Source organism: Lissotriton helveticus, chromosome 11 (assembly GCF_964261635.1).
Source record: "Lissotriton helveticus chromosome 11, aLisHel1.1, whole genome shotgun sequence".
Lineage (NCBI taxonomy): Eukaryota > Metazoa > Chordata > Amphibia > Caudata > Salamandridae > Lissotriton > Lissotriton helveticus.
This window is the reverse complement of record NC_136072.1, coordinates 768143596-768170060: the sequence shown is the minus strand read 5'-3', so window position 1 is coordinate 768170060 and position 26465 is coordinate 768143596. Positions and strand designations below refer to the sequence as shown.

At 42.0% G+C, this 26465-nt stretch overlaps 1 protein-coding gene across 1 annotated transcript in view; it reads left to right on the top strand.

The window, feature by feature from the left end:
* The window catches only part of TMEM230 (transmembrane protein 230), a 122504-nt gene that overhangs the window by 28068 nt on the left and 67971 nt on the right, over positions 1–26465 (top strand). The window contains exon 3 of the mRNA XM_078666641.1: positions 14265–14387. Coding sequence (XP_078522767.1) covers positions 14265–14387 — 123 coding nt within the window. The remainder of the gene's footprint in view (positions 1–14264; positions 14388–26465) is intronic.

Below are 26465 nucleotides of genomic sequence, written 5' to 3'. Positions count from 1 at the left end.
TTGTTAGTTTGTTAGTATCTGTGTGTGTATTGATCCAGCGGCCTATAGAAAATATATCATAAACAACGCTACCCAACTTCATAACCTATAAACAAAATTTTATACTAAATCATGGACCCATTTATAAACCTGACATATTTTGGGCCTACTGAATCAGGTGGTCGGATTAAATCTATATACACCTAATTTACAAACTATATACAATATTAAACATTAGCGGAAAGAATATTGTCATTATAACAAATCCTAACTATTTAAACGACCACCATTGGCGACGTGATCTAGCTAATAGTAACCTACACTTCTGAATAATCAAGACCAGCTTGTTTGTCAAAAGTAAGATTTTATTTACTAAATTATGGTATTTCAATTGATAGTTTTATAAATGTTATTTATTAGCATTTTAGCAAGCATGATTGTAAAGAAACGTGAGAAAAATACAATTTAAGCAAGTGAATCAAAATTAAAGTAAATATTTAAAGTTTAGCATTTCTAAAACCTAAGTCCCTAACTGAGCTAAATAGATAGAAATTAAAGTAAAGTTCTTTGAGGATTCTTACGTGCTCCACGCAATGTCCGACAGCACTTCACCCTCATCGGAAAGTCAGAAAGCAGCAGCCAGCCCATCCCTAGGGGCATGACTTTTTATACCTTTCTACACTAACTAAACTACGCAAAGGAAAGTTTTCAGAAATCTTCGACGTCCCATTGGCTGAGAGTGACAAGTGACATGTCACCCACATTTCAAATCTTCCATTAGGTCACTTTTCTTAAGGACCATTGTCCTTTCCGAATGCAACCAGGAGCTTCCTAGGTTTGCAACAAATGTACAATAATGTTCTCACTGCTTCCAATTGACTTCCGCGGATGCCAAGTTAAGGGCTGACAAAATGTTCTTTTTCGACCTTGGCCACGTCCGACAGAATGATGATAGCACGTCAGTTTTTGCTTTGTGAATGCAGCTTTTGACGAACACTTTATTTCAGAATGGGCGTCTCGTGATTTTTGCAGAAGTAAATTTCAGCTTTTTGCAACTCGAGCAAACTAGGCCCAAAAGCAGGCAACTTATGCTTTCTAGTATAAAACAAACACAAGAAAAGTATTAATGTAAGAAATAATGTAGATTCTGTATCCACCCCAGGATTTACTAATTAATTAACCCACCCGATTAATCAGATGTTACCTAGCAAATGCAAACAAATAAAGCAGCGTTTATATCTACCAGTCTTCATTATTCCATGAGACTTATGTGCACCTAGAATAGTAGAAATGACATCACACAGACAAGGAAAAGCAAAACAAGCACATGCTTCTTTTAAGTTTGCAGCAGTTAGTAGTGACAAAAACGAAAACAATAAATTATTTTATTATTTTGCACGAACAAAAAGATGCAACAATTATGCACGTTTATGAGCACACATGTTAGTCCCCCCATGTGTAAAGTTTAATCTAAGTTGTATTAGCACGACATATCACAAATCATTAATATTATTATTCATGTTATGGAAATGTGACTTCACGAATTTAAACAAAATTTTGTTTTCTATCTCGCTCCATCAACTCCCTCATCTGGTGATTAACAAATCACCACACCAGCACCCAAAATTTTGGTAATTTAAACTTTCGAGAAATCGATTCAAATTCATTTGTATCAGTAATCCTAAAAGTCTGTTTCTGCATAATCTTTGGAATTAGCATAACGCTCTCTATGTAACTCCTGTAATTCGATCTCCCTTTCTTCTTCTTTTCTAAGTTTATAGATTCTTTTCTTCTCTTTCAACTGCTTCTTTCTTTTATGTAACAAACAACCTATTTTGGTCAATATAAAAATGAATACTATTATAATCAAAGGTGCCAAAATCTTGCCAAGAATTGAACTTCCAATATCGTGAAACCAGTTTTTAATTGCTTGGAACCTTTTTGAAAGTTTCCCTGTAAAATCATCTTCTTCTAAAGGAATTATTTCTGAATGCATTTGTGTAATATTCTTGATGTACATTTCAATATTCTTACTTTCGTCAGGTATATATGTGCAACAATGTTGTACATGTAAAATGCCACAGACTCCTCCCTCTTTTGCTAGGAGTATGTCTAAAGCAAGGCGATCTTGAATTACCATGGATCTAATTGCAATAACTTCTACATTCACTAATTGGAACCCATCAGCTGTGTCAGTTGATAATCTATCAACTATAGTGGAAAATTTTCTGATTCTCCCTGCATTTAAGGTTATACCAACAAAAGGTATTACTGCTTGAAAAATATCTCCCAGAACTTCAGTAAAAGTTTCTCTTTTAACTCTATTTACATAATTATGAATTTTAAACAATCCTTCTGAATCTCTGTCAACATGAAACACTTTAGGAAAAACAATTCCCACATAACAAGTTCCATACCAGTGGTCTGGAAGGTTGTAGTAGGCTTTGTCACCACAAACAAAATAAATCCCAGGAAAGATTGGATCCTTTCCACCTTTGAATCCCCAACCTCCCAAAATCTGATAAGTATCTTCACAGTTACTTGCACCTACAAAGTAATTATCAAAAAGTGTGTTATCTCTCCTAATGCAAAGCTTTCCACTAACTGGTTTGTCTATGTGAATTGCAATATTTTCAAGCATTTTGCCATTTAACTTTTCATCCTCTTTCTGCCAGAATCTAGACTTAGTCTGCTTGACTAATTCATTCCTCTTATAAATTGCTCTTCTCTCCTCAACCATATTCAAAAATTTCTTTCCTTCAGCACTTAATTTGCAAGTTAGATTATTTTTATAAGCATACTCATAAGTGAGTTCGTTAGTAACTAGGAAAAATTCTCTCATTTGCTTTGCTTTCTTATGCTTATTTAAAGCATTTTCAATCTTAATATTTGCAAAAATCTCGTCAAAATCTGAATAGTAATATTCTAAGCGTCCAGTTTGATAAAATAAGCTAGTTAACACACTACATGTTACACCATAAGTGAGAGGAAGCATATTATATGTTACTCCCTCAGAAACAGAAGCAGGTAACTTAACGCAGACGTAGCAGTCTTTTGCATCCATTACTTTAACATATTCACTCAATAGCTTTGTGAATGTATTACTTGAAAAATCACTAATTGATTTATCTTGATGAATGTTAGGCTGATGATCAATAACTTTCGCAGACGCACTATGTTTAGTTTGGCTAACCAAAGCTTTGCTTGTTATGTTAACTTTGTGTAATTCTCTGTTCATCTCCAAAGGGATAATCACAGCTAAAACTAACCAGAGCAGAATTAAAATGAGCAGACACACCAGAGTCATCTTACAACATCTCTTAAAAACAGAACACCTTGAAGTGCTCTCCTTAACATAAGGCATTTTTGGTTAGTTTAGCCTCAAAATAAAACAAAATAAAACAAAATTTTTTTAAATCTAAATTTATATTTACACCCCCCTTTTAAAATATATATATTTTTTTTTAAAACCCTAAACAAGATTTCTTCGACCTTATGTCATACATAAGTTTTCTTCAACTAAACAGTTTTTCTTCAAACTTGTGTCAACTAACAAATTTTCTTCAGCCTTTTGCCAATTTAATATTTCTGTACTTTAATCATTGTCACTAATTTCTTGGATTTCGTCTTCTTCTTCACTACTACCATATATGTCAATAACAGGTGGAATTACTAAATAAGTCCACTCAGGAGACTTGTATTTCTGATTTGGTCTTACTATTCTTTTTCCTTTTCTCGATACCACTTCAATTTTCCTTCCAACTCCAACTTCTTTTCCAGGACTCTTTTGACTACTGATTTCTTCGACTTGTTCTTTTGGTTTCTTGATCAACCTGACTCTCAATCTTCCACCAGGCCAGTAGTCTGCTTTTCTCACGTACTTCTTCCTTGGTTCAGAATTATTTGATTCTGACTTCCAAGTCCTTTTCTTTCTGTTTTCACTTTCACCATCCACGTCACTTTCTTCAGTTTCGTAGTCTGAAATTTCAATTGACTCAGGAACTTCTCTATTCGGCAATTTTACTCCTTCTGGAACTTCACTTTGTTTTCCATTACTGGTACTCGGTAATTCGTCTTCCTCCTCTTCTTCAATTACCCCCAACTTCCCAGATTTCGGATTTCTGTTCCTTACTTCAGAGCTTGTTCTCTGCCTTTCGATACTCTCCTGGTCTGAAACTTCTTTTTGTTCTGCTTCTTTGTCTTCGATAGAGACAACCGAATCTTCAGTTATCTTTCCCTTTAACAGATTCTCTTCACCTTCAGAATCTATTTCAATGATTTCCAAGTCTTTTCTTGTCAAATTTCCATTCACTGGCACAGTTTCCAGATGTCGACTTTCTTGTCGATCTTCAGAATCTGGATTTATTTCACCTTCTGTTTCGCCTTCTGCTTCAGAATCAGAATCATCTGTGGTATCACTTTCAACATCAGAACTCTCAGGAGTTGGTACTGGAATAGTATGACTAGGATGAATCCAGCGTTTCAATCCTCTGCACTTTACAGCATTAGTAGTGATCAAAATTATTTGCCTAGGCTTCTGCCATCTAGGAGCTAGACAATTCCTTCTCCGATGTACTTTTGTTCTGACCCAATCGCCAGGTCTCAGATCATGTGTCAAAACCTTTTCATTTGATTGTGCTTCAGTTCCCACCTGATTAGACACAGAAGTTACCATATCAGATAACCTTTTACAGTAATCCAAAATAGCACTGTCATTTATGCTCAACAGTTTACCTACAGGTACAAAAGCTTGCCTCATAACTCTTCCCATTAAAATTTCATGAGGACTCAAACCTGTCTTTTTATCTGGTGTACTTCTTAATGACATCAAAACAAGTGGAAGAGCATCAGTCCACTTTACACCTGTTTCAAGACACATTTTTCCAATTCTGTTTTTAATTGTTCCATTAATTTGTTCAACCACCCCAGATGCCTCTGGTCTGTATGCACAGTGTATTTTCTGCTCAATGCTCAAAGCTTCGCAAATTAACTTCATTAGTTTGTTATCAAAATGGCTTCCTCCATCACTCTCAATAGTGACTGGAAAACCATACCTTGGGATGATTTCTCTGAGCATCAGTTTTGCTACTGTAATTGAATCACAATGTCGTGTAGGGAAAGCCTCTACCCATCTTGAAAATAAGCAAACAATCACAAGCACATATTTCAAACAATTGTGTAAGGGCATTTCAATGAAATCCATTTGTAACCTGGTAAAGGGACCACCCTCTCGACCAATTATTCCTGTCCCCACCACTGATTTTCTGTTTGGATTCATTTGTTGGCATGACAAACACCTTTGACAAAAAGATTCTGCAATAGTTCTGAACTTAGTATTGAACCATGTTTCTCTGAAAAGTCTAACCATAGAATCTCTTCCTAGATGTGCTGGACCATGATATAATCTGGCCATGTCAGCAATCAAGCAATTTGGTAAGACCACTCTGCCATCTTTGTAAACCCACACTCCATCTTCTTCACGTGGTCTACAATCTGATCTTAACCACAAGTCTTTTTCTTCATCATCTGCTTCATTTTGTAAATCTCTAATCTCATGCCATGTTTCTACAACTGTTGTTAGCATTAATGAATTTGAATCAGTTTCTTTACTCCTTTCCCGATTGTATGAATAATTTTTTCTTGCGCAGTATTTAGCCGTTTCATCTGCGAAGGCATTGCCCTTGGAGATATAATCAACTCCTTTAGTGTGCGCTGCACACTTAACAATGGCGATTTCTTTTGGCAATTGTATTGCTTCAATTAATCTCCTAATGAAAACTGCATTTTTAATTGGTGATCCTGCTGATGTCATGTATCCTCTCTGTGACCAGAGTTGTCCATAATCATGTACAACTCCATACCCATACTGACTATCAGTAATGATGGTAACTCTTATATCTTTTGATATTTCACATGCACGAATCAAAGCAATTAATTCAGCTACTTCTGCTGAACGAACTCCTTCAAGACATGATGCTTCTTCGACATCTTTGACTGTACAAACTGAATATGAAGCTTTCAAGACACCTCCTTCGGATCTTAAGCATGAGCCATCCACAAAGTAGACAAAATCCGATTCAGACAAAGGTCTGTCTTTGATGTCTTTTCTTGGTTTAGTGCAGAATTCCATGACATCTAAACATTCATGTTCTGTTTCAATGTCATCAACAATTTCAGAATCAGGCAGTAATGTAGAAGGATTCAGATTCAAACATCTTGAAATCAAAACATTATCTGCTCCTAGTATGATTTTCTCATACTTTGTCAATCTGCTACTTGTTAAATGCTGAGTCTTACCTCTTGTCAGTAATATTTCTACTGAATGAGGCACAAAAACTTTTACAGGAAATCCCATAATGATCCCCTCACTTTGTTCGAGACTAATACTTGTAGCTGCAACTGCTTTTAAACAACCTGGTAATGCTTTTGCAATTGGATCAAGAACTGCAGAGAAGTATGCAATAGGTTTCTTTAGATTTCCGTGTCTCTGAATCAACACAGATAATGCACATCCTTCTCTCTCACTGCAATACAGTTCAAAATCTTTCTCATAATTTGGCATACCTAAAGCAGGAGCTTGGCATAAGCTCTTTTTCAGGTTCTCAAAAGAATCCATCTCAGCATCATTGAGAATAATTGGATCTTTTACATCTGACTTTGTCAATCTTTGTAGTGGTTTTGCAATTACTGAAAATCCACTTATCCATTGTCGACAGTAACCAACCATTCCCAAGAACATTCTGACCTGTCTTTGTGTTCTTGGTGGTAACATTGCTTGTATCATTTTTATTCTCTCAATTGTTACTTGTCTTTTTCCCTTTGCAATTCTGTGACCAAGATATTTTACTTCTTGTTTGCAAAACTGTAGTTTTACTGGGGACACTTTATGTCCTTCTTCTGCAAGGCGATTTAACAGAATTATTGTGTCTGTCACACAATTTTCTCTTGTCTTTGCAGCTATCAACAGATCATCAATATACTGCACTAACGTAGACCTACCAGGTAAGTCTAGGTCTTCTAATGATTTCTTTAATAGTTCATTAAAGATTGAAGGACTTTCTGTATAGCCCTGTGGGATTCTTGACCATCCGAGGGTCTTACCTTGGAATCTGAAAGCAAAGATTTCATAACTGTCTGGATGTAAGGGAACAGTAAAAAATGCATTGCAAAGATCAATGACTGTATACCATTCAGCATCATGTGGAATTTGGTATAGAATTACTGCTGGATTTGGAACCACAGGACAACATGGAACGACAATTTGATTAACCTTTCTCAAATCTTGTACGATTCTAAATGTTCCATTTGACTTTTTAACTCCCATAATTGGTGAATTACAAGGACTACTTTCCATTTCTTTTAATACACCTTGTTTGATTAATTTTTCAATTATAGGTGTAATACCTTCAATTGTTTCTGCTTTCATTTTATACTGTGGAATGTTAGGAAATTCTATTCCCTGTTTCAATGTAATTTTTACTGGATCTACGTTTTTCATCAGACCCATCTCATTCCCAGTAAAATCCCATATATCAGATTTCACTGTTTCCTTGAGCTCTTCAGGTAAATCCTTTTCTTCAAATGCAGGAAACAATTTTGTTTCTTCTGCTTCCATCATCATCATTGTCATTCTGTATAAACCATCTTCCTCCATTGTTTGTAACTCAACTCCATCAGGAGAACAATATATTCTGCAATTCATTTTACATAGTATGTCTCTGCCCAATAGATTCACTGGACTACTGTTACAAACCACAAATCTGTGTTTGTCTCTGTAATTTCCAATTTCAACTGGAACTGGATCAGTTAAGTCAGTTTTAATTTGCTGATTACTTACTCCGACAACTTGGATGGTATCCCCAGAGAGAGGTAGGTTTTCAATTTCCACTGATCTAACAGTAGAACGGGTAGCACCAGTGTCCACTAGAAAAGTGATGTCTACATCATTAACTTTCCCGTTTACAAAAGGACCAGACTGGTCAACCTCAAGAGTGGCTCCAACAACACACTCTTCCTCCTCTCTCGGGCACCGTCAGCAATAATCATCGGAATCGCTGTCTTGACTTTCTGCTAATAAAAACTGTTGTGAAGCATTTTGCATTTGAACTCTTTGCTGCTTTTGCTGCTTTTGCGGTTTTATTACCTGTTCACTTCCCTGAAATCCCACGTTTGGATTATATTTTTGAACTCCCCCACAATTCGGAAAAGGTGGTTGTGGCAATTGATCCTGACGATTATTCACCTGTTGCTGTTGCTGCAACTGTCGCTGAATGTTTAACTCGTTTAACCCCTGTTGCATCTGTAGCTGTCGCTGCAGGTCAACACCATTCTGCATCTGTGGATTCAATAAGGGATTCTTTAAGTTTTTAGGAGGATGAGGACACTCGTCTCTCCAATGTCCAATTTCGCCACAATTAAAACAAGGTAATCTTTGTTTCAACTCCTCAATCTTTGGGCTAAATTTCTTTGGGAAATTATTACTTTTAAACTTTCCTTGTATCTGGTTTGTATTTCCAGTTTGAACAAAATTAGTGTTCTTATTACCCATGCTGGCAATCTGTTGCTCAGCCACTTTTACCTGAGCCCACATGGCTTTCTCCTTGAGCTTCTTCTGTCTCACTTCTAATTCATCACTGCAATATTTAGCCTTTCTTAGAATATCATCTACAGAAAGTGATTGCCATCCTACAATGCTATTTCTGATCATTTCTCCAATTTCAGGTTTTAGTCCATAAACAAATCTATAGACAAAATGACTCATATCCTTTTCATCTAGTTTTTCATAACCACTGTATTGTTTAAAGATTAACAGTAGTCTTTCATAAAAAGAATGAACTGATTCTTTTGTTTCCTGTTCTGTCCTTTCTATTTTAACCCAATCGACTTCTTTGGGTGGAATTTTGTTTTTCATCCAAACAATTACCTTTTCATAAAAATCCATTACAAGAGGATTAGGAGCACCTGTTTCTTTGATTCGCTCAGGTTCTGTTTTTGGCCAACTAATCGATATTTTGCATTCTGTCCAAAGATCTGATGGAACGACAATGTCAAAAAATCCATCTAAATCAATCCACAGAACTTATGACACTTTGATAAATCTATCTACTTGTCTGTACCATTCCACTGGTTTTTCCCTCAATTTTGGAAAGTCATTCGTAAACAACAGAATGTCCTGTCTCGACCAAGGGACATGAACATATCCTCCACCTGCAATTTCTCTCATTGGAAATTGTTTTGACAATTTTTCCAATCTTTCATCTTCCTTCTTTTTTGTCCATTTTACTCTCCACTTATTCAGTTCTCCTAGCTTTTTGATATAAACAATCAAATCTTTTATATGTACTATTCTTCCCATTGAGTTCAAACTCTCAATGTCACTTTCTGAAAAGTCTAATCTGTAATGTTTCGCAAAATTCTTTTGTTTGCTCACATCGATTTCAAGTTCCGCTGCTAGATCCTCTAGTTGATCATATTTATTTTTTGTTTTCCACTGAATGCTTTTGCAAATGAACAGTAGTTCATCATCTCGATAGTAATTTAAACTATCTGGACCGATTGTTCCGATTATTAATTCTTCGATATTCGCTTTTAATTTGGCCACATCAAGTTTTGGTGTGGTTACCCTGACTTCAGGACTCCCTACATCTGATATAGCACCCATTGGTGTTTTTGGAGATAAATCCTCATTAAAGGTTAAATCAGGCATTCTCGATCTAGAAGAGTTTATTTCAGATAAGTCTGAATAAAATTTTTCAGCAACCTTTTGAATTTCTGCATTTAAAGGAATAGTTAATCCTGTCTTGTTTGTTTCTTTTTGGTCAAATACAGGCTGAACAGGACCAATCGTTACTGGAACTGTCACAGCTTCCATGCCTTTTGTCATTCTTCTTATTAATTCTTCTTTAGATCTTAAATATTCATTAGAATCGACATCTTCAACATTTCTTGCTTCTCTTGTATAATCTTTTGGAGCTTCTCTTGCCCTTGGAACCATTGTAAAATGTTTACCTTCATTTCGAGCATTATCAAATTCTGGTCTTCTAGGAGTTTCAATGATTTCACAATTATTTGGATAAAGTTTAGGAGCTTCATTAATTGGAGGTGCACTCGGTGAAGTTTCAGTAGAAACCACCGGAGTAGACCATGATCTAGGAGGTCTCAAAGGCTGATTCTTTCTAGCTGTAGTATATATTTCTTCCATAACTGCATCCTCTGATTCACTTTCCATAGATTTCCCTGTAGGAGTACCCATTACCATTTCTTGAATTAAATACAATCCTTCACTCATATTTCCCTGTCTCCACATTCGCAATCTATCTTCATGAGTTTCTCTTCTCCAAGGTGGATTTTTAGAAGGTCTTTTAATTCCACTAGCTTCTCTTTGTAACTGATACATCTCATCTTCCCACTCAACTAAAGCTTCAAATTGAGTTGGTCTCGGTTTTGGAATAAGAGCATTCATTTTCTCTCGTAAATTTCTCAAAACTTTTACGTTAAATGAACCATCATCAGGCCAAGTTAAAACACCGTCGTTCTTAGTATAGCGTTTCCAACTATCAAACCATAAGACAGTATGATATCCATATTCACCTTCCATGTACGCTGCAGGTGTTTTATACTTATGAAGTAGTTTACCACCTCGCGTTTCAATTTTCTTGTCAGGTGAAAATAAATTTTTAAACTTTTGAAATAATGTTGGCTTTTTCTCAACATGTTTAAAATGATAACTCATTTTTAAGAGCTAAATCTAATTCACAAAATCGTTCGTAAAATATTTCCGGGATGTTCCGCAAAACAACCAATCCGTGCGCGAAACACACCGACAAGCCAATGACAGTTGAGCTACGTCACTTTTCTGCTCAACCAATAAAAATGGAGTTTTCCTAAAGAACCAATTAGCTTACAGATCGTCAGAGACTCAAGAGCCAATCAGAGTATAGTTTGTGACGTAGGTCACCCAATCCCAGCGCGGCTCTGTGACGTAGACAGCAGCTGCGGTTTCTCGTTTCTCACTCCTGGCGCTTACCCCTCCTTCACAAAATCTTTTCACAGCGCCATTTTAAGAACACTTTTCAGTGTAAATTAATTCTTAACAATGACGATAAGGACATCATCTGTTCGTTTCACTATTTAGGATAGTTTACATACATTCAAGTATCCACACTTCGGAATAGACGGCGCTATTCACACTAAGGATAATATTCAATTGTCAGTAGAGTAACCCTTACCCCACCCTTCTAACACGTATAATTATGTACTCGCTTTCCTCTGAACGCACCGCGAAGTGACAGTTCTAAGAGTTCCACTTGAACATAAAATACAAATCAAACTCACACTTTCACACGGAAAATTCCCTAATTTCGAACACACATGAAATCCGTACAGGACTCTCACCTGTTTATAGAGATCATGCACCGTTAGCAAAATAACGACGTTATCCGTACAGGGCTCTCACCTGTTTATAGATATGAAACATGTACCCGTACAGGACTCTAACCTGTTTATAGATAATCATGCACCGACGCTATTTTACCCTTCACTCAAGCTCGGATATAACTAATACTCTTATCACAGTGAGTTTTATGGAAGGCGCTTTGTCCCTATTCTCATGCTGCTCTAATTTCTTAGAAAACCCTCACTATACAAGATTCACACCTAGCCCTAAAACTGTGCTGCACGGCGACAACACTATGGTACACGGCGATACCTCTTGTGATACTCGGCGATATCACTACAAACAGAACAGATGGCTTGCGTGACTAATTTCTCGCCACACAATCTATACCGGTATAGCTTACAGATAGCACGAATAACAAACTCAACATGTGTTAAAACATCGATCCTATTTCCATACCATAACACTTTAGTAACCCTTAGCAACCAACATATTACCTTGGTTACTCTTAGCAACCATCAATTTCTGCTACCAGAGAATTGATCCAGCGGCCTATAGAAAATATATCATAAACAACGCTACCCAACTTCATAACCTATAAACAAAATTTTATACTAAATCATGGACCCATTTATAAACCTGACATATTTTGGGCCTACTGAATCAGGTGGTCGGATTAAATCTATATACACCTAATTTACAAACTATATACAATATTAAACATTAGCGGAAAGAATATTGTCATTATAACAAATCCTAACTATTTAAACGACCACCATTGGCGACGTGATCTAGCTAATAGTAACCTACACTTCTGAATAATCAAGACCAGCTTGTTTGTCAAAAGTAAGATTTTATTTACTAAATTATGGTATTTCAATTGATAGTTTTATAAATGTTATTTATTAGCATTTTAGCAAGCATGATTGTAAAGAAACGTGAGAAAAATACAATTTAAGCAAGTGAATCAAAATTAAAGTAAATATTTAAAGTTTAGCATTTCTAAAACCTAAGTCCCTAACTGAGCTAAATAGATAGAAATTAAAGTAAAGTTCTTTGAGGATTCTTACGTGCTCCACGCAATGTCCGACAGCACTTCACCCTCATCGGAAAGTCAGAAAGCAGCAGCCAGCCCATCCCTAGGGGCATGACTTTTTATACCTTTCTACACTAACTAAACTACGCAAAGGAAAGTTTTCAGAAATCTTCGACGTCCCATTGGCTGAGAGTGACAAGTGACATGTCACCCACATTTCAAATCTTCCATTAGGTCACTTTTCTTAAGGACCATTGTCCTTTCCGAATGCAACCAGGAGCTTCCTAGGTTTGCAACAAATGTACAATAATGTTCTCACTGCTTCCAATTGACTTCCGCGGATGCCAAGTTAAGGGCTGACAAAATGTTCTTTTTCGACCTTGGCCACGTCCGACAGAATGATGATAGCACGTCAGTTTTTGCTTTGTGAATGCAGCTTTTGGCGAACACTTTATTTCAGAATGGGCGTCTCGTGATTTTTGCAGAAGTAAATTTCAGCTTTTTGCAACTCGAGCAAACTAGGCCCAAAAGCAGGCAACTTATGCTTTCTAGTATAAAACAAACACAAGAAAAGTATTAATGTAAGAAATAATGTAGATTCTGTATCCACCCCAGGATTTACTAATAATTAACCCACCCGATTAATCAGATGTTACCTAGCAAATGCAAACAAATAAAGCAGCGTTTATATCTACCAGTCTTCATTATTCCATGAGACTTATGTGCACCTAGAATAGTAGAAATGACATCACACAGACAAGGAAAAGCAAAACAAGCACATGCTTCTTTTAAGTTTGCAGCAGTTAGTAGTGACAAAAACGAAAACAATAAATTATTTTATTATTTTGCACGAACAAAAAGATGCAACAATTATGCACGTTTATGAGCACACATGTTAGTCCCCCCATGTGTAAAGTTTAATCTAAGTTGTATTAGCACGACATATCACAAATCATTAATATTATTATTCATGTTATGGAAATGTGACTTCACGAGTTTAAACAAAATTTAGTTTTCTATCTCGCTCCATCATTATGTTTGAGTATTAATGGTTCCCAAACTGTGTGCTTGGTGAGCGGCGCCCCGGGTTAGGTTTGATGACGCACCGGGGTGCCCCGGCGCACAGATTGGGAAAAACGACTTAAGGTAATGAAAAGTACTGGTAAGTAATCAGTGATCTGTCCCAGGACTTACCACGTGAGGATGTAGTCAAGCTTTTATTTTGTGCTGACAGCAATAATATGATGACCTCAACCATGATATATATATAGTTTATTGAATAGTATTTTTAGCATTTGATTCAATGCAGCTTTTAATACTCTAGAACCAAGAACAATAGCATAATTGTTCCCACATCCAAATAATAATGCAGAAAAAGGCCTTATGAACAAACCATGTAGCTGCTCTGCATATCTCCTGCAAAGAAACCCCACATATCTCTGACCAAATGGTAGCCACTACTCTAGTGGAGCCGCCTTGTAGGTTTCATGAAAATTCCTCTCCCGTCGATACATAGGCTTGGGAATTGGCTTGAGTTACCCAGCTATTTAGGGTAGTTGCTGTTGGTTTCTTTCTCTTATTAGCTGTACAATAAAAAAAAAAAACAATTTTAGCAACAAATGTTTTGAGTTCTCTGTGTGGATTAGGCAGTGTTTATAGCTTACTTCTGGTACATCAATAGAAATTTTGGTAAGTGATTACTTCCTCTCAACACATTGGTTATTGATGCTTTGATATAGTTTGTATTTATTTTTCCTTTGCTAGGAAGAGGGCTGTCCCAACAGGGTGATTTTGATTTCAGTTGCCACAACAAGGGCAAATAATAACTATATAATTCCATGCTTTTCTCTTCAGTTTAAAAAGAGCCCCCCAAAGATCCCCTACAAGGCAATTGCACTGGCAACAATACTTTTCTCCATCGGCACCCTCCTGATTGTGATAGGAGCCTTGCTGCTGACTGGGTACATTAGCGGAGGGGTAAGCACGTCTATACTTAATATGTATTCATGTTTTTATTTCAGAGTTTTTTATTTTGTTTCAGATTGAAATTGTTGTCCTGTAGGCAATAGTCTTGTAAACTAGCATCCTGAAGACCATAGTTGTTGAAAGACCTCTTTTGTTTTCTTTTAAATTCAAAATAATAATGGTTTTGGGGAAAAAAGATTGCCAAGCGTGGACCTAACTGCACAATAGATGCTGAGAAGAGGATTGGACTTGTTCTCTTGACTCAAAAAAGACTTTGCAGTATATGCTGCGATTCCTGGGCTTCTGAAAAGCATAGTATGTTTCATTGGTTATTGGTTGGCTGCTTTTACAAAAAGCAGTTGTGTGTCTAACATCATTGTTAGAGGTTGTAAAAGAATATCAATATTGAGACCTAATTTTCAAAGATAATCTTAATTTTAAGTCACACATGGTTGCTCGGTCGTTGAAGAAACTTGACTCCGACCTGGGACAAATGTCTCTTGAGGTACTGAAAGAAATGTATACCCGAAAAATTGTAAGTTTACTGATTTATGGTGGAATCAGATATACTGCACCTACATCAGTAGAAATGGTAATATGGAAACTCTGGTTGAATTCCCCAAAAGGGTCTATTAATTAGGCCTTGTTTACATCAAGTATAGATATTGGCAGAGAAGTTGTAATTACGGCGTGAATTTATGGGTATCCCCAATGGGCTCATTTAGATATCTGTTAAATTGCCAAATGCAATTAGAGGTGGAAACCATTGGATTTTAAACTTTTGAAAAGCTATGCAAGCTCTAATCAGTCTCCAGCTTTTACTTAATATGAACTACAGCTGAGTCTTAGTAAAAATCTGATAAAAAAAATATGATGAGATTACTCGCAATTATACCAAAATGTATGAAGAGACAACAGCTTGCCCATTTAACACATGCTGAGTTTAAAGGAAAGTTACAACACTATTTGAAAAATATGACGGCACAAATTGCCCAGCGCTGGATATTGAAGCCAGTGGTCGAAGTGGGGACAAAAAAGTAGGGGAACTGTGGGTGGAGAATCAGGGGGCGGGAATAACCGAAGATTGGATCAGTGGACGGAGTCAGGGGTGTGGCTAGAAGTAGCAAAACATACCAATTTTTTGTACGTTTAGCATTTCACTGATCAGTTACAGCTTATAACGTTATTTAATTCAAACAATGGATAAATATGTGTATTTGAGGTTTAATTAAGGAAAAAGCAAACACTCATAGGGAATACGGGTTTATGTAAAGCGTGCAAAATATAAGCAGGAACAACTAGTTACCTTAATGCCTTTACTCTCATTGTTCAGAAATCCATGAGTATTTTTTGTTTCAAACATTGAGGACATGAATACAGGGCTCCTCCAGTACACATGTATTAAGGAGGGCTCAGAAAAGAAAGGGACTCTTCAGGAGAATCTAGACTCAAGGAAACCCACAAAGGCTCCTTCATATTCATGTCAGCCAGCCAGCTCCTCAATCATAATATAGCAAAAAGAACAACTGGTGGATAGAATGCAGAATAATGTCATACATTTACCCCAGTGCAGAGATCTGGGCCTAAATCCATAGTTTTTTGCTCACCATGCCATTCCAGTTTGGAACAAACCATATGCACATCGGTCTTGATGCTGCGCCCAATGGGAACAGTCCAGGCCGAACTGCCAGGCCAGGTCCTCCCTGGACTGGAAACAAGCATCCTAGGACCTGTTTTGGGCTTTCAGCCCTCATCGGCCAGGATAGCTTGATTCCAGTGGCATGGAGAGCACAGGACCCGCATCTGGGCATACCCGTCCCACTCGGGGTGACAAAAGCAAAAAGAACAACTGATGGGCAGATTGTAGAACAATGTCATACATTCACCCCAGTACAGAGATCTGGGCCTAAATCCATTGTTTTTTTGCTCACCATGCCATTCCAGTGTCCTCTTCTGCCCATCACTTCTCCTGCCCCGTCCCTTCTCCTGCCCCGTCCCTTCTCCTGCCCCGTCACCTCTCCTGCCCAGTCACTTCTCCTGTCCCGTCCCCTCTCCTGCCCCGTCACTTCTCCTGCCCCGTCACTTCTCCTGCCCCGTCACCACTCCTGCCCCGTCACCACTCCTGCCCCGTCACCTCTCCTGCCTAGTCACCTCTCCTGCCCGGTCACCTCTCCTTTCCTGTGGCCTCTCCTGGCCCGTCACTGCTCCTGGCCCGTCACTGCTCCTGCCCCATCACTGCCCCCGCCCCGTCACTTTTCCTGCCCCATCACCGCTCCTGCCCGGTCACCGCTCCTGCCCGTTCAGCACTCCTGCCCCATCACCGCTCCTGCCCCATCACTTCTTCTGTCTCATCACTTCTCCTGCCCCGTTCACTGCTCCTATCCGTTCACTGCCCCTATCCGTTCCCTGCTGCTGCCCGGTTACCGCTCCTGCTCATGACTAATCACCGCTCCTGCCCCGTCACTTCTCCTGCTCCGTCACTTCTCCTGCCCCGTAACCTCTCCTTTCCTGTCGCCTCTCCTGTCCCGTCACTGCTCTTGCCCAGTCACCGCTCCTGCCCAGTCAATTCTCCTGCCCTTTACTTCTCCTGCCCCGTCACTTCTCCTGCCCCGTCACTTCTCCTGCCCCTTCACTTCTCCTGCCCTGTCACTTCTCCTGCCCCGTCACTGCTCCTGCCCCGTCACTGCTCCTGCCCAATCACTGCTCCTGCCCCGTCACTTCTCCTGCCCCGTCACTTCTCCTGCCCTGTCACTTCTCCTGCCCATTACTTCTCCTGCCAGGTCACCTCTCTTGCCCCATCACCTCTCCTTTCCTGTTGCCTCTTCTGCCCCATCACTGCCCCGCTCCGTCACTTTTCCTGCCCCATCACCGCTCCTGCCCGTTCACCGCTCCTGCCCGTTCAGCACTCCTGCCCGATCACCGCTCCTGCCCCATCACTTCTCCTGCCTCATCCCTTCTCCTGCCCCGTTCACTGCTCCTATCCGTTCACTGCCCCTATCCGTTCACTGCTGCTGCCCGGTTACTGCTCCTGCTCATGACTAATCACCGCTCCTGCCCCATCACTTCTCCTACCCCGTCACTTCTCCTGCCCCGTAACCTCTCCTTTCCTGTCGCCTCTCCTGTCCCGTCACTGCTCTTGCCCAGTCACTGCTCCTGCCCAGTCAATTCTCCATCCCTTTACTTCTCCTGCCCCTTTACTTCTCCTGCCCCGTCACTTCTCCTGCCCCTTCACTTCTCCTGCCCTGTCACTTCTCCTGCCCCGTCACTTCTCCTGCCCCGTCACTGCTCCTGCCCAGTCACTGCTCCTGCCCAGTCACTGCTCCTGCCCAGTCACTGCTCCTGCCCAGTCACTGCTCCTGCCCAGTCACTGCTCCTGCCCAGTCACTGCTCCTGCCCCGTCACTTCTCTTGCCCCGTCACTTCTCTTGCCCCGTCACTTCTCCTGCCCCGTCACTTCTCTTGCCCCGTCACTTCTCCTGCCCCATCACTTCTCCCGCCCATTACTTCTCCTGCCAGGTCACCTCTCTTGCCCCATCACCTCTCCTTTCCTGTCGCCTCTTCTGCCCCATCACTGCCCCCGCCCCGTCACTTTTCCTGCCCGTTCACCGCTCCTGCCCGTTCACCGCTCCTGCCCGTTCAGCACTCCTGCCCGATCACCGCTCCTGCCCCATCACTTCTCCTGCCCCGTCCCTTCTCCTGCCCCGTAACCTCTCCTTTCCTGTCGCCTCTCCTGTCCCGTCACTGCTCTTGCCCAGTCACCGCTCTTGCCCAGTCAATTCTCCTGCCCTTTACTTCTCCTGCCCCTTTACTTCTCCTGCCCCTTTACTTCTCCTGCCCCTTTACTTCTCCTGCCCCGTCACTTTTCCTGCCCCGTCACTTTTCCTGCCCCGTCACTTTTCCTGCCCCGTCACTTCTCCTGCCCCGTCACTTCTCCTGCCCCGTCACTTCTCCTGCCCCGTCACTGCTCCTGCCCGTCACTTCTCCTGCCCCGTCACCTCTCTTGCCCCATCACCTCTCCTTTCCTGTCGCCTCTTCTGTCCCGTCACTGCTCCTGCCCAGTTCACTCTGTGTAGAACTTTGACAAATTACACAAGGGGTCAAGTTCCCCACAGTACTCTGTTTGGGGAAAGCTCCTCTGTTATGCCCTCCTCTTTCTTGAGCTCGCCCATGTGCTTCTCCCCATTACTTCCCCACAAGCGGCCTCCGTGTTGCTTTCCACCAATCCTTGAATTGCCTTTTCTCCTTCCTTTCCACTCTTGCTTTTGTGTCCCCTTCAGCTCTCTCCATCAGTTGCTCCTGCGTCCCTACTGTCTTGCTGCAGTGCCCCCCCACCCTCCCGTTCACTTACAAAAAAAACACACCTTTGTACATTCAGTTTTTTAGTTACCTGGTACAACTTGGATCAGTAATAAAAAGGTTTTTTAAAGCAACACGTAATTTTGTGGGGGCTCACATGTATGGTGTGTGCGCCTATAAATATACACAGGTGGCCATGTCGAAGGCTTTCCTATTATTATTTTTTCACTTTAGCCACCCTGCATTGATTCACTGATGCTGTGAAGCGTTGCTGAAATCCGTTGCCATTTATAATAGCTCACACAGGCGAGACCTTGTCTGGCACATGATATGCAAAAAGGCAGGCAGCGGGCTGGCGGGCGCATTGTCATTCCAAAGGGGATAATCAGCCTCAATCGGAATGACAATGGGCCTGCCCTCAGCCTGTGAGAGGTCAGGGAGGGGCTGCTGCAGCCTCTCGAGCTCAACAGAGAAGTGCGAGCAGCCCCTGGGCCACCACACAAGCTGAATGAAAAAGTGTAGCAACCACCTAAAAATGACCCGGACTCCAGGCGGTGATTGAAAGAAAGTCTTTATTATGACGCTCGTATTACTGCGACCTCAGCCACAGCCTCCTTCTTCGAGTCGTGTCACACAGTCCTCGGCGCTCGCCTTGGAACGCTGGTCGCGGTGACATTCTAAACAATGTCACCGCGGGCAGCTCCATTACACGCGAGGCACCGGGGGCGTCCTGATATGGAAGATACCACACATCCCCCTTCCCTGCGGAAATAAAAACATGAACATAACGAAACTTTTAGAACGCACTAGATGAGGCAGAGGCACCCAACAGGGGTGAGTAACCATACACATTCCAGAACCAGGTGTGAGGTTAGACCAAAACAGATAGAGTGACACGGTTACATCATTACATACTGATCAAAATGCCTAGGAGGCCTGGACACCCTCCTGCTAGACCTGATGCTTGGATGGGGGACCACGGTTTGCCTCTTAGTGGTGGAACTAGGGTCCTGCCTAGGATCTCCCTCCCGTCCCCTTGAATTCTCAGGGTCGCTCACTGGCGGATGGTACTTTACGACCCTCCCAAGGTTCCATATTTTCCCTTCTTGTGTCTTGACAGCATTTTTGAACAGTCTTGTGATCTTGGTAGGGTTGGTGTACTCTGACCAACTTGCCTTCCCCGTTGGAGCTCTGATCTTGATGCTGTCTCCTACTTTGAATTCTACTTCCCGTGTGCCCTTGTGCCGGTCATATCCTTCTTTCCTTTTTCCCATGGCTTCCTCTTGCTTCTTCAAGCTTTCAGCTTCTTTGGTTCGATCTGACCACCCCTTGTGCCACACCATCCATCCTGGGGTTAGCTTTGTGTTGGGTACCCTGGCGCGGAGCAATTCAAACGGGGTGACTCCCGTTGTCTGATGTGGCGTGAACCTGTAGGCTTCTAACCGTCTCCACGCCTCTTCCTTCCAACTTATTCCGCTGGCTCTGGCCAATTGGATGCTCTCTTTGAGAGTTTTTTTAAAGCGTTCGACCATGCCATTTGTTTCTGGGTGGTAGAGGGCGCAACGCTTGTGTCTGATGCCTCTTCCTTCCAAGAAGTCTTCCATTTCCTTCGAACATAGTTGTACACCGTTATCCGTCAGAATGTTGTTAGGTAGTCCTTCCCGGATGAACACCTCCTCTAGGAAGCTGATGACAGTTTTGGTTGTGACTTCGCTGACAAACTTTATCTCTGGCCACCTGGAGTATAGATCCACAAGTACCAAAATGTAGGGTGTCCGCTGTTCCCCCGACATGGGGCCCACGATGTCCAATGCCAACTCTTCCCACGGTCCAGAAGGTGGCGGCCTGCTCACCATGGGGGGCGTCTGTTGCTTCAGGACCTTGTCACTGTTACTGCACGGGATGCACTCTCTGATTCTCCTTTCAGTGACTAGATCCATGTTCGGCCACCAATAGCTCTCCCTGAGTCTCTGCTTGGTTTTGGTGATGCCCAAGTGCCCTTCGTGGGCTAGCTCAACCAGGTTGTCTCTCACAGTTGCAGGTGGAACAAGTCTCGTACCCCTAAATAGACATCCGTCTACTATGGACAACTCGTCTTTGATGGCCAGAAATGGCCGCAGACTTTCATCTTGTTTGTCACCGTGCTTCCAACCGCCTTTTACTCTTTTGTAGATCTCCTCCAAGATTTTGTCTTCTTCTAACGCCTTTCTCCACGTTTCTTCACCCAACGCCCTCTGAATGGCGCAGACATCCTCCATCTGAAGGTCCTCCTCTTCTCCATCCGCCCTCTCATGATTCTCTCTCGCCCCTTCATCACCGACGAGCCTGGATAGACAGTCAGCTGCGAGGTTCTGTGTCCCAGGGACATATTCGATATCAAAGGTGTATTCTTGAAGGCCGACTACCCATCGCCTTATCCTGCTGGAGATGGCATCCAAGCCCTTCTTACTGAATACTTCCACCAACGGCTTGTGGTCAGTTCGGAGGGTGAACCGAGTCCCCCAGAGGAAGTCTCTGAATTTTCCTACTGCCCAAGATACTGCCAAGGCCTCTTTCTCGATCACCGAGTAGTTGTTCTCGGACTTCTGGAGTGACCTTGAGGCGAAGGCTATGGTCTCTTCTCCTTCTTCTCCAACTTGGGTGAGAACGGCTCCCAAACCTTTCGCGCTTGCGTCGGTTGTGACTACTGTTGCTCGGTTGGGTATGTACGACTTCAGACTGGGGGCCTCAGCGAGTGCCTTCTTTACGTCCTCGAACTCTCTCTGACACTCCTGGCTCCACAGGAATTCATTTTCCTTCTTCAGTAGTAGCCTGATGGCATATGTCCTTCCTGCCAGGTTCTTTATGAACTTCCCGTAGAACTCTAACATACCCATAAATGACTTGATCTCGTCCTTGCCTTTGGGGGGTGTCAGGTTCACGATGGTGTTTTGCAATTCTGCTTTCGGACATATACCCCCTGTTGTCACCTTGTGCCCCAGGAAGTCCAGTTCAGCACAGCCAAACACACACTTGTCTCTTTTCACAGTGAGGCCCTGCGACTGGAACCTCTCCAGCACGCATCTCAGCCTACCATCGTGCTCCTCATGGTTCTTAGCAAATATGAGCACGTCATCCTGGTAGCACATGACGCCTGGGATCCCCTTCAACATGTTGCCCATGATTCTTTGAAACACGGCGGCCGCCGAGACTAGCCCGAAGGGCATTCTTCTGAATTTGTAGGAGCCCATGGGTGTCACGAATGCTGTGAGTTCCTGAGACTCCTCGTGTAGCTTTATTTGAAAATATGCTGAGGTGAGGTCGAGGGTGGAAAATACCTTGGCGCCTTCTAGCATACTCATCATCTGGGTGATGTTGGGTAAGGGATAACGGTCGACCACGACCTCCTTGTTCAATGCCCTCAAGTCTATGCAGAGCCGGACCGACTGTGGTAAATAAATAAATAATACCCTATTTTTGACTAGACATATATCATAACAGATAGCTCAATAAATAAGAGTCAAGATTCGAGGTAGTAGGAGTTTTGCAGGTTTAATACAGCATAAGGACAGGAACAGGACAACCTGCATAGGAATAGGATGACAGGGCCCAGCAGCTGCTGGGGCTGGGTCTGGGATGAGCGCGCGCTAACTTTTAATAACAATACACGAGCATATATACATAGCGCAAACACATAGCATTACATTGCAGTAGGCGTAGCAGTGGGTGGAGCAGAAGGCGTGACGCGTAGCAGTCGCGAAAGATAAGAGTAAAAAGAAGGTGTAACTCAGACATGTGATGCAAACGTAACAGAATATGTCATGAATGGGCGGAAACATAGGAGGGGGCTACCTAAGGAGCCGGGACCTCTAACCTGATGGTGCGCGCAAACTGGCAATGACGTGTTACGAGGAGAAGCTGGGGGCTATGAACTCTGTGCTAGGAGCAGAGACTAAAGTCTGGAGGGTCGGAGCGACATGTACCTAAACCCTATCTAGTATCTGATGTTTAGGGAACATGTTGATATAAACTAGAAGTCATGAGGGGAAAGGCTAACTGACTCTAAGACTGGAGCATGCATTTATTCTACCTGTAGTGTGTGATGAAGAATATTAAATGACCATTAAATACAGTATTTCTCTTAACATGGAGCCGCATAGGCTAGACAATGACGGAAACTATTGATGTAGTTCAGTAGCTTAGGAATGCAGAGAAGGAGGACTAAACTGATAACTGGAATCATAACATAGTCTTGGCAGACTCAGAGGCAGAGCCAAGCTGCACCGGGCACTGCGAGGCAGGAAGTAAGTGAAAGGTCGAGGATACAGGTGGGGGCTGGATCGCTCCTCAGCGAGGGTTCAGGAGACAGGAGCTGAATCTGATGTCCGGGCCCTTTTGAGGCCTAGAAACGGGGACTTTATAATGAAATAACGTACATACTGAGAAACGTGGCAACGTAACTTTACATAGGCCTGATATTCGTAGTATTCACGAGGACTGGAAACTGGCATACTAGAGGAGGACACAATTATAATTGCGTCTTGAATCGGACATGGGGAATAACATATGCATATTGGTCATGCACACATAACATATGATGGATGACACGTAGGGACACAGAACATGGCAAAATTTACTTTTCCACATTCCCTCCTTGTCACTACGTTTCCATCAGGAAACATCAATATTCATGATACCATCTATCATTTCATACAGTACCATTTGTTCATCTCGAATTGTCTTGGAACGGGATTTAGAACGGGGCTTGGGACTAGGAATACAAGAGGTAGCACACATGCCGCAAATCACAGGGCCACATTGTATACAGAGGCAGCAGCTGAATATGATCGCTACTGCGATACCTAGAAAGGACAGGACTTTCCATCCCCAGGCGGAAATTATATTCCAGAACCAACCGGACCATGTCCAGGTGCCTGGATCTTGGTGTAATAGATGGGCAATTTTATGAAGTCTGGTTATAGCTGAATAAACAGACGGCGCGTTATTTGGAATAAAAATGCAACAACTGGATCCGATGACTCTACAGGCCCCGCCCCTATCGGCCAGTATGACGTCAAGGACGAGACGATTCTGGAGCACAACAATTCTCATAAAGGATTGCTCTTCGGTTAAGTTACCTAGAGCGGAGGCAGTCTCATCTACTACAGCTTCAAGGGTTCTTGTTAACCTACGGATTAGCTTACTATTTACAACTGTACCTAAATAAGGGAACACACCTTTATCAATATCAATGAATTGCTCTGCAGCAGTTTCAGTATAATCGACAATCGGGAGGTTTCTCTTGTGTCTAGTATGTACTAGGAAGGAATTCCTATGGTAGTCAGGTGGGGCTAGGAAAACAGGTGGCAGTAGGAAGGCAATGTAACAGGTTCCCTCCCAATCGAGGGGCAGACGAACATATGCAGTTTGACCACAAACAAAATAAGAATGACGTGAAGCTTTAAAAATAGATTTCCCACTGTCACTATACTTGATAATAGTAGTACAATCACTATGTCCTACGTGTACAGAACCATTATTTCGGACACATAATTCGCCTTTGACTGGTAATACTGAAATAGCAGGTGAGTCTGGAGTAGTATCAGACTGAACATTCAGGACCATGAAATTCGAAGAATAGTCACCTAAATTATACACTTCATTTTCTAGATCTAAACCTGTTCTGTGGGGGAAACCTTGCTTGTCTGGGAAACATGTACTGTTAAGAAAAGACATGTCTGTTGAGGATGACGTTAACGTGGACCATGCTCCACACGAACCATTATGTGAAAAAGGATAAGGAAAGAGTGGCAGAACTCCCTTTGACGTCTGAAAAGGGGGGAGTCGACCACACACCCAACAATTAGTGGCATTGCTGGTCTGGTGTGAATAATGTAACATGCGGATAAATGTATTGTTACGCATAGCGAGGCGGTATGAATATTCGTGAGGAGGCAGATCACTAAACGTGTGTTCTACTGTAACATTAGAAGGCTTATTTACATGAGGAACTGGAAAACACAGGAAAAATGCGTAACTAGTGCAGGAAATCATTATGCTGAGAAATAATATGAAACTTAGAAAAACGATACATCGGTTTGAGTTATGACTAACTCTCTCACTATGGGGGTCTATTTTATACATGTCAGAAACAGTCTAACCGTTTCACCTAGGGGAGGACTTAGACAATCAAACTGACTGACTTATTTTACTAGACCGGAGTTTCTGTTTATACTCCTGTTGCGGAGTTTTCTCTAACAGGGGAGGGGTTGTGTCAATGTCATTTGCGGGACAGTCCTTAGGAACAATGTTTTGACAAGTCTTGATATCCTGGGAAATGTTTTTAAAGACCGGCTTTAATCCGTAGAATTTCTTGACGTGCGAAAGGTGCACCCAGCCGCGGCGTCCTTCCAATTTCACAGCTGTACGGGTGGTGAGGAGGACCTGACGGGGCTCCTTCCAACGTGGCTCCAGCGGACTTGATCTGTCAAAGTTCCGGACGAGTACCATCGAACCTGGAACGATTTCATGCGGTGCCACCTCGGTATTGTCTGGAAATGCGGCGGCAACCTGTGAACGACATGAGTTGAGGGCAGACATCAAGGAAGCTAGGTAATCTGTCAGCATATTACATGAAACATCGGTAATACTTCGGGGTCTAGGAGTACCCCACATGTTAGGGGGGCGGCCGAATACGACCTCATACGGGGACAGACCTGATCTGGAATGTGCGACCATGCGCATATAAAACAAAGCGACTGGCAGAGCTACTAGCCAGTCCACACCCTTATCTTTACATATTTTGGCAATTCGAATTTTCAGAGTCTGATTATGTCTCTCGACTAGACCGGCTGCTTCAGGATGGCGTACACAATGAAACTTCCACTGGTACCCTAACAACAGGGAAACGTGTTTCATCAACTCAGATGAAAATGGCTGACCGTTATCAGAATATACGACTCTAGGGAGTCCATATCGAGGGAAAAACTCACGAACCAACTGCTTGGCAGTGGTCGCGGCTGTGTAATCTGGGACTGGATATGCTTCTGTCCATCTGGACAAAGCGCATACAACTACAAGGACATACTTGAAACCTCGACATCGCTCCATCTGAATATAATCCATCTGGAGGACCTCAAAAGGGTGGTCAGGAGGCTGGAATCCACCTTGTTCCACCGGGACACTTTTACCTGGATTAAACTGACAACATATCATACAGGTACGGACTTTCTGCTTGGCTGCAGCTCGTAAATGCTTGTTGAACCAAATGTTCTGGATACTGTCTAACATTGCTTTTTCTCCTAAGTGTGCTGGACTATGTGCGGTATTAATAATGACTTGAACCATAGAGTCGGGGAGAAACCATGCGGTTCTCCCTTTCGTTAACCATCCTTGATCTGTCTGGACCCCTCCTTGTTCAGACCATTTCTTGATTTCATCGGGAGTAGCATGTAACTGGATATCTATGACATCCTGAGTAGGGTCCTTAACGGTCATACATGTAGTCGGATCTGGAGTGTGTGTCATGTTAACTGGAATGTCTGGAGTCTGTGCTGTAAGCTTGGCTGTGCGATCTGCTAGATCATTACCTTGAGAAATAATGTCAGTAACTTTCGTATGTGCTTTGCATTTCATGATAGCAATGGATGTCGGTAAATGTATGGCATCTAACAGAGCTTGAATAAGGAGACCATGCTGAATCTTGGTTCCATGAGAAGTCATGAAACCTCTCTCCTGCCAGAGCACTCCAAAGTCGTGTACAACTCCAAATGCGTAACGTGAATCTGTGTAAACATTAACTTTCAGGTTCTTGGCG